Here is a 15,142-nt window from a genome sequence, read left to right on the forward strand (position 1 = left end):
CCTTAGAGGGCCAGTGACTGGGGACCTTCCCTGGGGTCCTCTAGATTTATCTGTAGGAGGTGAAAGGGGAGAAATGGAATACCAAGCAGCTAAAACATGACAAATGCAAAGAAACCTGCTGAGAAAAAAAAAAAAGCCTGTCTTCCTTTTCCTTTTTTTTTTTTTCTTTTTCTTTTTTTCTCCATTCCCAAGTCTCTACAGATTAGGACAGATGAGTGAAACAGAATATACAATAAATTTGTAGAGCGAGTCCCTCCAGTATATACTGTGTTGTACAATATCAAAAAAAGGACAAAATTTTTATCCCACCAATTTAACAACTGGTCAAGAGTCTTTCATAATGTTGCACGCCAGCCAGGAAACATGGGACAAAACCCAATAACAGGCCTAGAAAGGTTAGTATTCCCTTTTCCAGCCTGGCAACATAAAGCCGATTCACCTAAAAATGGAAAAGCCAGGTATTCTGATACCTAAAATTACATACTTCAGTAAGTTTGTGTGGTAGGACAAATGATCAGACCCACACCTTGAGATCTGCACGTTGTTATTGTATTTGTCAAAATAGCCCTGAAAATGGCTCTGACTTCAGCTTCATATGGATACCCAAACTAACTCTCGTCTTTATATGTACATAAAATGTTGCAGATCATCCAAGCTACTCAGTTTAATCTACATCTGCAATTTTCAAGTTATTCTGGGCATCACTCATTGTGATCTCTGTTCCCTGTTATTTGTTCCTCAAGTAACTTCAATAAGTCATATTTACATTAAATCTTCTTTTCTTCTAGGTGTAAATCCTATACTTGCAAATGTTATACAAATGTAACTTCTAATCACCTTTGAACTAAAGTCAAAGGTAAAGACTCATGGAGTTTATCATAGCTGGCTTCCAAAGGACAAAGTTGAAAGCTTTATAGCAGATAGAGTGAGACTCCAGTTAATTGCTGTTCTGTGGAACTGAAGCAACAAATGTGAGTACTATTATACATTCGATGCTAATGAATGAGTAAGGTCTATTTCCAACAGCTTTCGTTAGGATGAAACTATTAACTTCTTATTTGCAGTGACATCTTAGTAACTTTAACTACCGAGCTAGAAACGCAGAGATCCCTAATGATGTATTAAAATTCACAGAAGGATCAACTCACAATAAACGGTGTAATTTAAATAAACCGAGTACCATGGCACACTAGATGGCTCTTTTAAGACATGATTTTGTGTAAGTACAAGAGATGTTGCATTTCCTAGACTATTCAGTATCTGCATTAACAATCAAGATCCCTAAGCAAATCATAAGTCGGCAAAAGTTTTTTAAGTACATAAAAGTCAACACCTATTTTATAATAACATCAGTATATACAGCTTTGGCTATATTTTTATGATTAGCACCAAAAAGCTCCATACGGAATGTAGGGTTTCACAGTGTAGAATATTGCACTAATACATGGAAGAATAAAGTCCATGGCAAAAGCACTTTAAAAATATAGTTCTCTTGACTTAGGATGTTTGGATGAAAATACAGATCAACTTTCACGTTGAATCAAATGTCATGCCAAAAACATTTTTTTTAAACAAGTATCTTTTAAAAATTAATAAGTCAAAAGGAAGAAAAGGAACATTAATTCACTCTTACAGTTAGCCAAATCTAAACAGGTAACAGTTGTTCATCATCCAGGTTTAAATCAACTTTCTTAGCCAGAATAACAAAAGTAAGAAAAAGCCATTATTGCTTCCCTATTACAAAACCAGTTACGAGCATGACAACTAACTGCATTTCTAGAAAATCATGGAGCTCGTGACTTATATTACTTTGAATCTTGATAATACGTTTGCCAGCTTTGAATGCCTCACGTTTTGCCATATAATAGAACACTGTCACCTAATAACAACTGCCTGAACAAGGTTTGTGGTAAAACACAGCATTGCTATAAAATTGAGATGAGAAAAGAAAAAAAAGTCTGAAAGAGCAAAATTATATCCTCCAAAACACAGATCTCTGTATATTACTCATACATCACTGCCACAACAATTGATCCCATCATGTAGTCTCAGAGACATACTTTTCTGAGCAGGGAAACTCATTTTAGAGATCTAGGACATACATAAAATGAATAGGTTTGTCCTGTTGTACCACAGTAATTGCTACAAAATCAGCAGCTGAACCTGAATCTCAAAATTATAACTGGGACCTAACCACAAGACCATTACTTTCCCAATAAACAAAAGATGCTCTAGAAACCTATTTGCAAATTTTTTTTTTTGTTTTGGAAATTACATTTGCTGTGTGTGTGTTTAGTTCACTAATACCTACTTTCTGCAGAAAAATTATTTTCAGTTTTCCTTGGAATACATACAATGGAGCACAAAGACATCACCTTAAGTAAAGAAAAGAAGCAGGAATTTGAAGAGATGTACCTTTTACACAAAGTCGTGTTTGAGCTTATAATTAATGAACAATCTGCGTAAAATCTACTCTGACAAGGACTCCGAGTGGAGCATCATGGAAAAAACCACATTCTTGGAGCCTTCCAGTTTAGCTGTGCATCAGGACTGAAGGAAAGGCAACAAGTAAGTGGTGTAAAGTCAGTGCATAGTATAAAAGCTCCAAAAAACCTCCCAAAATCCCAAAAAACCAACCATCTTCTAAAGTTATACTTAAAGCTAGAAGCGACCATCTGATGGAAGCACTCCACAAGACAGGCATACAGCGTACACGGTATGTTGCCCACTCACATAAAGCATCTCAACTTCATGCTTAATTTTTCTTCTTGATTGTTCCTTTTCCTACACTACTTGAGTGAAAAGAGAACGAGGTATTTGTCCTTTGATCTTTACTCACCATTATGGGGAAGGGAAATAAGAAAGTGTTTTAATCATTTCCTACCCCTAATGCTATCTGCACTTAATTCTCAGAAGCTCCAATCTGTTGTATCAAATTCAGTCTAGAAATTGTCAGCTCTTTGAAACAGTAGACCGGGAACACAGGAAGGAAATTGCACCCATGGTCTCAGCCCTATCCCACAGCTCTGAAATTGTTTCAGAGTAAGAGGATGGGACCTTGAGGGCAAATGTAATAATTACTAAAAATACTACTGCTTTATAAAGACACAGGTGTTTATACAATATTGTATTAATAGAACACTACTATCTTATACTATTTCTGTAGTGGAATATTGGTTGGAATATATAGCTTTTAGCAAACTTCATTCTTATGAAATTATCACACGCTGTTTAGGTTGCATTGAGCTGCTTAGATTTAGCAAGGCTAACTATTAATTAACAGCAGTTTAACCATGGCAGTAAGTTTCTGCTAACAAACGTTAAACTATCAAATACATCAGCAGCTTCATACGCAACAAAAGTATTTTCACCTTCTCAAAATCACATTGCTGCCTGTAATATAGCCTCAAACAACATAATCAATCCAATCCCTATTTAATTTACCAGGACCCACCACGTTGTTTTTATAAACCCTGCTCCTCTGAAACCAGTGGCTTCAGACCAGCAACCTACTTCTTCAGCTTTGCATAATGACTACAGTATCAGCCATTAAAACCTGTACAGTAAATACACTACAGCACTGAATCACTCAATGAAGATCAAAATAAGAAACCTTAAAAGCACTCAATGTTAGGAAAAAAATATAATTAATTGACAAAATTAAAATTACTTCCAAAGGCAATTTGAAATGTGAAGTTAGTTGAAACATGCAAAACGGTAACATTTACTCAACTACTCAGTATAAAATTTTGTTCCTTGTGGTAAACTGCTGTGTTTAACATCTTCAATAAGGCGTTTGAACTTTTGCTTGTCCTTCAGGAAAAAAAAAGAAAAGCACAGTAAACCACCACATTCCTCTGAAGGGAAGGAAAATATGGTTGGAGACTACTGACAAGAACTAAAAATGATTCCTAGGTGTAGAGAAGCAGAGGCAGAGAGGATACTGAAGTAGCAAAGGGACTGAAGAATCAGAATAAAGTACTGAACTTGTTGAGAAGGGGGAAGCCGGAGGAACTTTCCCTCTGTGTCTATTTGTGCTGAAGGAACACTCCGCTTCATCCCTTGCTAGACATGTTTCCTTAAACCAGGAAGTTCAGCACTTCAGAAGTCTGCCACTACTCTGAGTTCAGACGCAAAAATCCAAAAATTGATACCCTCGAAAACAGAACTCTGCAAAAGTCTGCTCTATGTTCCAGAAAAATGGGTATATATGGCATTTTGTATACTAAAATAAGCTTCCATGTCATTTCCAGCCTGAAATCTTTCTAGGACTTCCTGGTCTCCATTTGGCATATGAGAATTCTCTCCCTGCCAAGACAAGACAGATTATAGCAGTGTTTCATACTCAGTTAATAGGCATTAGTTAAAGCCTATAAGAACAATTTTGGATACAGAGCTTCTAAGGTACAGCCACCTGGAATTATAACTTATGCTTTAAGTGTAGAAAGACTAGGGTAATACACCCATGTTATAGAAAACATCATAGGCATCAAGAGAGTAGTCTACAAAGCCACATTTATTTGCACATGTACAGAACAGAGCGACAGATGTTATTGTTTTCCATACAAAATTATATAAAAACAGTATTCACCTTCATAGATAACACCATACCACTTTAAGTTGTATTAAATACATTCAGAAAGCATTCTTGCACGCACACAACATTAGTATTAGGTAGCCCCGGGTAACTCCAACACTGCAATGTATTTATTCCTAGTGGTATGAAGGGATCAAAGATTAGTCTGCAACTAAAATAAAAAGAATCCTGGTTGAGAAGCAAGCTGAAGTCTTTCCTCCACTGGCCATCAAAGCAAGGAACATCAGTAAACAGATTAACTGTATCCAGAACACAGATGTAAATACTAACAAAGCACCTTAAGGAAGCAGCTAAGAGTGGTATTCCAGACTAACTTGAGCTATTTCGGCCAGTGTTAACATTCCCATTTCATCACTGCTTGCCTATGAATAGGAAGAAGTTTTATAAAACTGGAAGATAGAGTTGAGTAAGAGCTTGTGATTACAGAAGAAAACAAAAGGTATAGATCCAAATCTATTACTTTCCTTTCCTACCCAGCACTGGAGAGATTACTCCCTTTACTGGGTCTTAAGATTCCCATTCTTTCAAGGAATAGAATAGAGGGGAAAAGGAAAATTTTAGGCTTCCTGCAACATTGCCTCCCTATGTATGATCTAAACGGGGAATTTAATTGTCAACAGGACATCTCAAACAATTTATTTAAAATGCACATTTATTTCTACAAAAAAAAAGTGTATGATACAGAAGAAGTGATCACACCTACTTAAAGGTTTACCTATTAAAATATACAGAGGATCTTAATGAGTACAGGATATTTAAAAAAAGATGCAAAGGAGTGTTAATCTTTTATTTTTACATTTTCAGGAACTTCACACAATTTTGGTAAGTAACCTTTTACAAAATTATGTAAAAAGTACAAGAATGCCTGGTAAACAGTCTGCATTTTTCCAAAAGATTTTTTACAGCATGCAATTCTTAAGGCAGCCTTCTCCTCCTCCTTACAAGGAATCCTTTCACTCAAATAATCTTCTGCTGCAAAGATTAGGCTAAGCAAGCTTGGTCTCTTCTGTTAACGCCTTTTGTCTTTCCTGTCTGATTTACGGTCTCTTTCACTCCGTGAAGTTCTCTTGCCTGACCGACTACTTTCTGAAATAGACCTCTTTCTGTCAGATCTTGAACTTTTATCCTTTGAGCTTTTGGTATCTCTGCTACCACCTTTTGAGGACTTGTGACTTCTATCTACTCCTGAAGCATCCCTTCGCTTCCTGTCCGTGCTCCTTCTGCGTTTTCTATCTCTGTTATGCCCTCTTCCTCGGCTTCGACTTCGACTTTCACTACTGGTAGAGCTACTGCTACTAGTGTCCCTGCTAGTACTTCCACTTGTAGTGCTGCTGCTGGTGGAACTACTCCGACTGCTACTGCTGCCAGTGCTGGAACTACTTCCACTAGTAGTGCTGCTTGAAGTACTACTGCTGCTACTGCTGCTGCTACTACGGCTATGACTCTTACCAGTTTTGTTCCCTGCCCTACCCCTGCTTCTACTCCTAGTCTTACTCTTAATTTCTACACTCGGTGCCTGACTCTGCTCTGTCTGTGCCTCAACCACCTTTACAGACACCACAGCATTTTCATCCTTGTCTGCCGGGGGCTCTGTATCCTGAGTGGCCTGAGACAACTGAGGTGACTGTGGCAGCGGCACAGACTGTGGCTGAGAAAGAGCCTCAGCCACCGGTTCTGGCTGAGCTTCAGGTGCCTTCTCCTGTTTTTCTTCAGGTTCAGCTTCAATTTCTGCTTTAATTCCTTTCTCCTTCTCAGGAGAAGGATCACTACATGCTTTCTCTGTTTGAGCATCACACTCTGTTTCTGGTTCCACTTCTTTGCCATTTTCATTTTCTACAGGTTCTACACTATCTGCCTCATTCATTTCAGCCACATCCTGCTCATTATCCACTGGCTGAATGTTTTCACTTTCCTCTTTTACTACAGTGACCTCTTCATGCTGACCATCCTCTTGCTTGTCATTCTCCCTCACCTCAGTAGTCTCTTCTACTTTAATCTCCATTTCATGTTTCTGTTCATCCTCTTCCTGTTCTTTCTCTGCATCGCTATGCCCTGAACCTATTTTTCCCTTTTCCTCCCCTGCCTCCTCCATTTCTACATCATTGTGCTGATTACCTGTCTCCAACTCTTCCACCTGCTGAACCACCTTACCCTCTTCCTGCTCCTTGTTCTGTTCTTCCTTCTTTTCTTCATTCTGCACCTCCTGCTGTTCTTTTTCCTTCACAGATTGTCTTCTGGGCCTGGCCTCCATTTTGTTAATCTGCTCTGCAAATTCATTTCGCCTGCTTTCAAAGATTGCTAGGGAATAAACGCACAAATAATAGTTTCAGATAATCTACAGACACTGAAGTCTATTTTCCCCTTAACTATAAGCTAGTAAGTTGTCAAATTGTTTTAACTTATAAATACTGCATCCTTATTCACTGTGAAGGAGCAAGCCATTCATGCATAATGACAAAGACTGCTAGTTACCTTAAGAAAACAAAGCAAAAGGGATAGTCAGCTCAGTTGAGTATCAGAACAGTAAAGTCCTAAATCTAAGCTAACAAAAAGAGTTTTTGCCTTTATTAAAATCAATCCAACCAACAGTATATCAAAATAATACCTTAATTTCCTGGTATTTATATATTAACATGGTTATACTTCCTAAGGTAAACAAAAGACAGTAAGAATCAGCAAAAAGCTGGTTAGGTATTAAGAAAGCTTAAATAATGTAAGGTATTCAGACAGGTGAGCTAGCTTCTCTTACCCCCCAACCCCACACAAGGAAGAAAAGCTCCATAAGAAAAAAACAAAAACACAAACAAAACCCACAACACAATACTTTTTCAGTTTAATAAAAAAGAACAGTAGGACTACCAGCGACTGCAGTATTTTAAATTGTTTTCCAAAAGAAAAATATAGTCATCCTGTGAAACAGAAATGAACACACATTAAGGTAAAAAAAAATCATCATAAAATTCTAGTGCTGTGCTTAAGAAAACGCTTCTCAATTCCTTTGTAAAAACCTGAAAAAACTGCATTTCCTTGGGTCTTCAATCCATAGAATCTGCCTTCTCAAAAACTAAGTTGCTGCACTGGCATACATCTGGGTACTAAACCTGATATAAAGGACTATGTTTTAAACACATACCTCTGAGATTATTCATACACCTCTTTTGACTTCTTGTAAGAGAACCAAAGCTCATCCGACATAAAAATAAGTCACTGAAAGAGTAACGTTCACTTATGATGAACACCCGTGCAAGAACATACAGTTTGTCCTAACCATGAAATCAATGTATTAGAGCAGAGACACTTAAAAACTTAAAAGAAATTTGTACAGCAAACATCAAAAGGGAGGCAAGAACAAGGGCCTTTGTATCACCAAGACCACTTACCATTCATCTTTTTCTGTGACTCTTCCATCAGCTTCTGTGTAGCAGGACACATTCTGCCAGGTATGTAGAATAAATGGGGTTTTGTCTTCGTTCTTATGTATTTAATTATTTTAGCGTTATGTTCATTCCATTCTTCTTGCTGAGAAGTGAAAGAAAATAACCCTGAGATACACAAGAATAGTTTAAACAAGACAAATACCAAGAGCAAAACTAAAACTCACCAACTGAGCAAGCTCAACCTTTTGCTCCAGTAACCGCAGCTCTGTTTGTTTAGCACGTCTTTCTTCAAATAGTTCTCGCCTTTCGTTTTCAACTTGCTTTCTTTCTTCCTCTGCCTGCACTTCAAGTTTTTGTTCAATTTCTTGTCGTCTCTTTTGCTAAGATAAGGAAAGAAGTATATTACATATTTTTTCTAAATCAACAAAGTGTTCTAGTTCGGTTCAATTAAAATTTTGAATTATTTACACCATTAAAGGCATTCCTAGAAACACAGTAAGAAATATCTCCTAAATTACAGGTAGTGGAAGAAAAGAGTGTCATTGCTTGCTGGCACCTCATTTTTTGTGGGTTAGCTATAAAATTACGGGCCCCTGTGGATTCGTCTGATTTTCTATCATTCAATTTGGATCAATAAAACAAATTACATTGTGAATGCTTCCAGGATATTCATTGCTGATTAGATATATTACTGTAATCCAGCAATGCCCTGTTTCTATTTCCTAGACAGCCATATGCTTAGATTGTACAATAGTTGTCTAAAAAAAAAAATTTACTGCCTGGACAAAAAAAATAGCTGTCATAAAACTCCTTAGGCCTCTACTTTGATTTATAGTAAGTTCTTATGTATGAAGAGAACAATGCGTATACGAATTCTCAGGAAAATATTGCAAAGAGCAGTAACTCCCCAAAGTCTCTTTATGCAAACACATACTGCTATAAATTAGACAAAGACTCCATGTTTCTAGACCATCCTAATCAATAGTTTCTTGTTCGAAAGGCAAGCAGGCAACAGAGAACTTTGGTCCTTTCTCATGCGCTACATGACAAGGTAGATAAACCAGCAGGATATCCAAATACTGAATCTGAAATCAATACCAACACTGCAGGCCAGCTATGCTAACACTACACAGAAAAGGCTTTAAGTTTAATGACTTTGTATCTGCTTCCACTGGACTTCTGAAAGTAGAACTTTCAAAGCCTTTTTTTGATCTAAAGGTTGTTAGTATTAACTGAACAACCCATTTAGGGCAACAGTAAGCAAATACCATACCCTCCACAATTTAAATGGACATACTAGGAATAACATTACCACCATCCTATATACAAGTTTTTTGAAGTTACCACTGAACTATGCAAAGCCTTCACTTCAGTACAATTGCATACCCATTTCTTAAAAACAGGAATTCTTGTTATCTATACCGGGAGGGGGAAGACATTTGTAGTCAAACAGATAGCGTAATACAACCATACATTTCTGTATACTTGGTTAATTTAAACATCTGGAACACATCAGGGTAGGCATTCCTTCAGCAACACTGAATCACCATTATTTACAGAAGCCTATGACCTATTAAATAGTTACCTGATTAAATTCCATTTACTTTGAAATGATCCCCAAATAATGTAAACAAGAAAAGAGAATCTATTTTGTGTTTTACATGCTTTAAAATTGTACAGAAATTTAAGAAAAAAAAAAATCAACAAAACACTGTCTTTTCACTTCTGCAACGGTCAGACATAGTGTAAAGTTATGAAATTATTAAGAGTCCCATTCCTGCCTCCCACCTCAATTCCACTAAAGTAAACAAAAACCTACATGCACTCTTACCAATTTGTTGCACCTGCAACCTACACCACGGGGAATTTTCATTCCTATTTGAAGCAGCTTAATCACACAATTTTGCTTTATTTACAATCTGATAGAACTAAAAATAAGTACCTTCTCAGTAGCAACTGTGGACTCCTGCTTAAATTTTTGAAGTGTGCCCATCAACAAGCCAAATATACGTCGATTCCTGAATAAAAGCAAAAAGAAGCTTGAGATTCAGTTAAAGTACCAGGATTTTTATTTGCATAAACAATCAGAGCAACTTTCCACCTCAGAGATGTTTATTTTTAAAGGCTCAGTATTACTCAAGGCCATTAGCAATAGAACACATATTGGCAACGCCGACAGTCAAGGATATAATTTATAGTGACACATCATATTTTGTTTAAGAGTAAGACACAACTCCTATCTGTAATATAGCATGGTTAGCACTGGGAAAATTGGAAGCCTGCACATTTTACATCTGGAAATAATGACACAAAGGAAACAAAAAAAAATATTCAAAAACAGAGAGCACTGAAGAAAAGGCTGATTAAATACAGTGTAAGCGATCAACAAGGAACTGGAAGGTCATTGGTCTTTCTGAAAAACATACCCCCCCGCTTCCTGCCCAGCTCAGAGGATTAAGGAGAAATGGAGGCACAGAGGAGTGAAAGCTTATCTGTCACAGTTTGCCTAACGATATCTTCTACAATGAGACACTGCGCTATGGAATGAAAGCAGAATTGCTCTCATCCAGTTAAGCGTTGTTTGAGAAAACTTAGATAAGTAAAATTCTTCAAGGAATTCCTTTCTTCTGAACATGAACTAATTTATTGAATTTCAGCACCTTTTCTTTCTTTCCGTTTAATCCCAAATTAAGGCTTTACAGCAAGCCGCAGGCTCTCTTATTCACCTTGAACTTTTACCTAATTAAAAGAGAAAAGAAATGCTACTCTCTTCGCTCAGTACCACTCTACTACAGTGGTACAAACCTGACATGGAAAGGTAAAGGTACTTGTATACTAAACAGTAGAAACAGGAACAAATAAAGAATCGAGAGCTAGAGACTACTCAAAATGTATTTGTATATGAATGACATCCCAGAAGATGTTGAGCAAAATCAAGAATTCAATGGATGCTGTCCTCCTAAAGAGCCTTTTTCCACCACAAGTCACAGAGATCAACACTGTTTTTCTCATCTCCCCAGAAGACTACTGAAGTGCAAAATGGTAAAGCTGCAATTTTGAGGAAACAAACTTTTAGTGACTGAAGCTCTAGGAAGTCCACTAAGAATTTGGAAAGTCATTCTGTGAGGAAAGCAGCTGGAAACCAGCGATGGAAGCAACAGCAGCGCGTTAGTGCTGCTATAACTGTAAAAGCAAGCAAAGTGCCTTTCCTGTGCTAAATGATCTGTGCTCCTTTTCAGAGAAACTCTCTATAGTTCCTTATTCCAGCTCTCACTCTTCTATTTATTTGAGGTATGGATTATTATTGCACCAGGTGAGTTACAGACTGAAGGGGATGGAGTCCAAGAGGCTAGACACAGTTGCAAATTTGCTCTTCCAACACCTCTTCCCAATAGAGCTACATTTCAGCAAGAACTTTTATAAGCTACCCTGACACAAATAAAATATAGGAAAAAGGAGATAAAACACAGAAGGAATTTAAAAAGAAGCGAGCAAAAGGAAGGTCAGACTGAGCACACAATAACGAGCCTAAAAGTAGTAAAAGAAACACACGATGGAACTACTGCATTAAAAGAAAAAAGGGAAAAACCCACACCCAAAAGCCTCCTTCAGCCAACAAAATAAATGATGTACGAAAACAACTGTAGCAGTCCATAATGTTAAGTAACCAATGAAGCTATGTATTTTTGTCTGACTCAAAGACAATCAGTTACAATAGCACTAACAAGTCTATTCCTGTAGGTGGCCTGAGAAGCAGAACCCCTGTCAGTTACGTGAACAAAGTGTTGTTACTGCTGTTAAATATTTTGAGAGAATATTTTTTAAAAATCAATTTTATACCATTATGGTACCTCATGAACATCATCTTTGATACATAATAGCACCTGTATAATACTTTTTAAATCTAAAGCTACTTCCTATCCTAGCACTCAAAAGTACCACATCAGTGCTTGAAGAGATTTCTGCATACCTTTGTTTTCCTTTCTCATCCATATTTTGATCTTGTATAAGGTCTCGACGTGTTCGCTCTTTGGAGGTAGCCACAACAGAAGATGGCAACGCTGGCTACAACAAAGAAAAACAAACTACTTTCTTTGTGTTCCAGATAAGCAAGGTTCTTCCTGCAGGGCTCCATTTACCATATATTACCTTTTTAATATCATCATCCTCTCCGTCGCTTTCTTGGCGTGATTCTCTTCTTGTCCGACGTTCTCCACCCAGCCTGAGGAAGAAAAAACATTAGCGGTCACTAGAGAACATATATTTAGGACAGCATCTGATCTAACATAAAAAAAATACAAATCTGCGTATCTAGTCAGAAGAACCAATGCTTCCAGTAAAAATCTCCCCACCGTTCCAATGGCCAGTAAGTAGCATCTTACAGACAGAAGCTACTGTTGGTAAAAACCAGTGAGAGAAAGCAGTTAAGTTTTAATACAACTTGAACAGTGAAGTAAAACAGAAGAGTCCACACTACTACCATATTTTACTTTATAGAATACCTTTAGAATTTATTTTTTGTTTTTAAATGTTTGCACTTTTTTTTCCACCCCAAAATCTCTAAAATGGCTACTGGTATATGGGGATTGTGAGACAGATTTAAATGCGTCAAGATATAAAGGTTGGTATGATTTTTCAAATGGGAATTGCTATTTAAGCCAAATAGCAAGAAAACGGGTGAGGAGGGACAGAGCACTTAGGACCTGAGAACTTGGATGAACTGAGGCTTTAACAAAGAACAACTATGCAGTGTGTTAAATAAAAGTTATTTTCAGCTTTCACTCTCAGCTTTACAACTGGTAAAGCCGTTTCACAGTATTCATTTTGTGTTAACTTAAAAATTCAAGAGCAAGCCTTCCTTTAGTCAAGAACTACCATTGCATGTAAGTGCCCATAGAATGAAGCTCACTATAATTGGTCACATCTGACTGATCTGCATCCAAATGTGAAAGTTCAAAATCTGAATCTATTGTCACACTGTACACATTTAATGTATTGAACAGATCTCAATTGTAATTCAATTTGTGTCTCCTGTAGGATAAATCTAGTTTATTAAGCAGAATATAATATAGCACACTGTAGACCAAGTAAAACAGAAAACTCCAAGAATCTTTGTATTGCTCTATCTTTATATTATTGCTATAATATTTATATTGCCATAAGGTATGAAAGAAAAAGAAAAAAGACTTTACCACCATCAATTGCTAGCATTCAAATATATTTCCAACAAGTCTTGAATATGTAATTTCTGAAGATAGTGAAACTCATCAGTTATTGAATCTAAGCATTTTAAATTTACTGCTATAAATTCTCATTCTGATAAAGCAAGCTCTCTGCATCAGTTTTTGCACATACCTACTGGATGCCCCTTCAAGATCCCTCTGTTTGGCTGGGGGTCCTCCTCCACTATCCGAGAATCCACGCCTAAAAAGAAAACACTTGTGATCTCAGAACAAGTTAGGCTAACCCCTAGGTCAACCTTAAACCTGCACAATCCTGTATTTTGGCTTTGTGATCATGATGTACCAATGCACTTTCCTCGGATCTATCATCACTTACTGTTACTACTGCAATAAAGTGTTTAAATGTACTGCTTGTGGACCAACTAATTTAAATCTGCATTTCTGCACTTATTTAATTGAGTAGCTACACTAAATCAAGGAGCCCTGTTATGTTCAAGCATTCATATCTGCAATAGTTTTCAAGATGTATTAAGCTTTAACCAGCAGTTCAGTATTGAAATTCAACAAAAAAATCTCACTACATACTCCATTAGGAAAGAACTACTAAACAAAAATTGGCCTTTTCACTCTACTTGGGGGGAGAGAGTGGAGAAAAGGAGGAAAAAAAGAAAAAAAAAAAGCAAGCCTACAACAAAACACTAGCGGTTTTACCTACGTATGTTTTAAAATTTCTGATAACTTCAACTCTTTCTACTCTTCCTGGAACAGCTATCACCTTCTTAATTACTGAGTGATTGATTTTGAGTGATTTCAAAGCAACAAGGTCCTCCCTTAAATTTGATGCTTCCCCTTATTTTTTAGGCTAACGGCTGAAAGGCGTAGGGAAAACCACCGGTTTAAACTTGTTATAACTGAGAACGAGGAGGTACTTTATATTTCATGTGGTGATATAAAACCCCACATGCCCTGCAGGCCAGCTTCGGTGCCTGCTTACTCAAATAGCAGTACGACGAGCAACGAGATGAGAAACATAAACCACCCCAGCCTAAGAACAGCAAACCAATGCCCGGGTAAAGGGGTGAAGAACCCCCCCCCGCCCGCGCCTGCAGCTCCTTACCTCAGCAATAAGCTCCCACGCCCTCTACCTCCACCAGGGCCTGTGATGGCTAGCAGTCTGTTTTGAGGGGGCCTGCAAGAGACGGCGGGCACCGTTAGGGCTTCCTGCCCCGCCACCCCCCCCTCCCTGAGCCGCTGCAGGGAGCCGCTGAGGTGCCCGCGGCCACGACCGTTCCCTCACGAAACCCCACAGTTGTGCGTGCGTGTCCTCCACACCCCCACCCACCGCAGGCGCAGCGGCCTTCCTCCCCCTCACTCGCCCCCCTCACAGAGGACACGCCAGCTCCCCTCACTCCCACCCCGGCCCGGCCGCTCCCGTTCCCCCCCGCCGGGCCGTTCCCCGCCACCACGCCGCACCTCACGTCATTGGGGTCCCGTCCCGTGAGCTTGCGGATATTCTCGTCCACGTGCTTGAGGCTCTCCTTGGCCTTCTCCAGCTGCTCCTGCAGCGCGCGCACCGCCACCGCCATCCCGCCCGCAGCGCGGCCTACCCGGGGCCCAGCGCAAGGCACCGCTGGGTAATGGGGGGGAGGCAGGGGGGAGAGGGCCCCGCCCACCACGCCGGCAGCCGCGGGCCGGGAGAGCGCAGCCAATAGCCCCCTCGGTCGTCCCCTCCGACCGCCAATAAGCGGCCATCAGAGGAAAGGGCTCGCCCCGCCGAGAAGGCGCTTACCAATCATCAGGGCCCGCAGGCAGACTGGCATCTCGGCCGACCAACTAGCGGGAGCCTCTGCCTGCCAAGCCCTGCGAATCAACCGAAGGATTGACATTGCCCAGAGCTAATGAGAACTCAAGGCGTCATTTTCCCGTAGCCCAATCAGAAAGCCACTCCGAGGACGCTTATCCCCACCCACCCGGGACGCATCCTA

At 39.0% G+C, this 15,142-nt stretch overlaps 1 protein-coding gene across 1 annotated transcript; it reads right to left on the bottom strand.

Annotated features, from left to right (window-relative positions):
• Positions 1-4,498: 4,498 nt before the first annotated feature.
• On the bottom strand, positions 4,499-15,066 carry PNN (pinin, desmosome associated protein). The gene is made up of 9 exons (XM_063332838.1): positions 14,631-15,066; positions 14,275-14,346; positions 13,330-13,398; positions 12,124-12,196; positions 11,945-12,039; positions 9,917-9,992; positions 8,199-8,354; positions 7,978-8,116; positions 4,499-6,895 (listed from the first exon to the last, which is right to left on the bottom strand). Exons 1-9 carry the CDS (start codon positions 14,741-14,743, stop codon positions 5,607-5,609), a joined length of 2,082 nt encoding a protein of 693 aa, XP_063188908.1. The 5' UTR covers positions 14,744-15,066; the 3' UTR covers positions 4,499-5,606.
• Between the last annotated feature and the right edge of the window lie 76 nt (positions 15,067-15,142).

The sequence above is a fragment of the Chroicocephalus ridibundus genome, chromosome 4 (assembly GCF_963924245.1).
Source record: "Chroicocephalus ridibundus chromosome 4, bChrRid1.1, whole genome shotgun sequence".
Classification (NCBI taxonomy): Eukaryota; Metazoa; Chordata; class Aves; order Charadriiformes; family Laridae; genus Chroicocephalus; species Chroicocephalus ridibundus.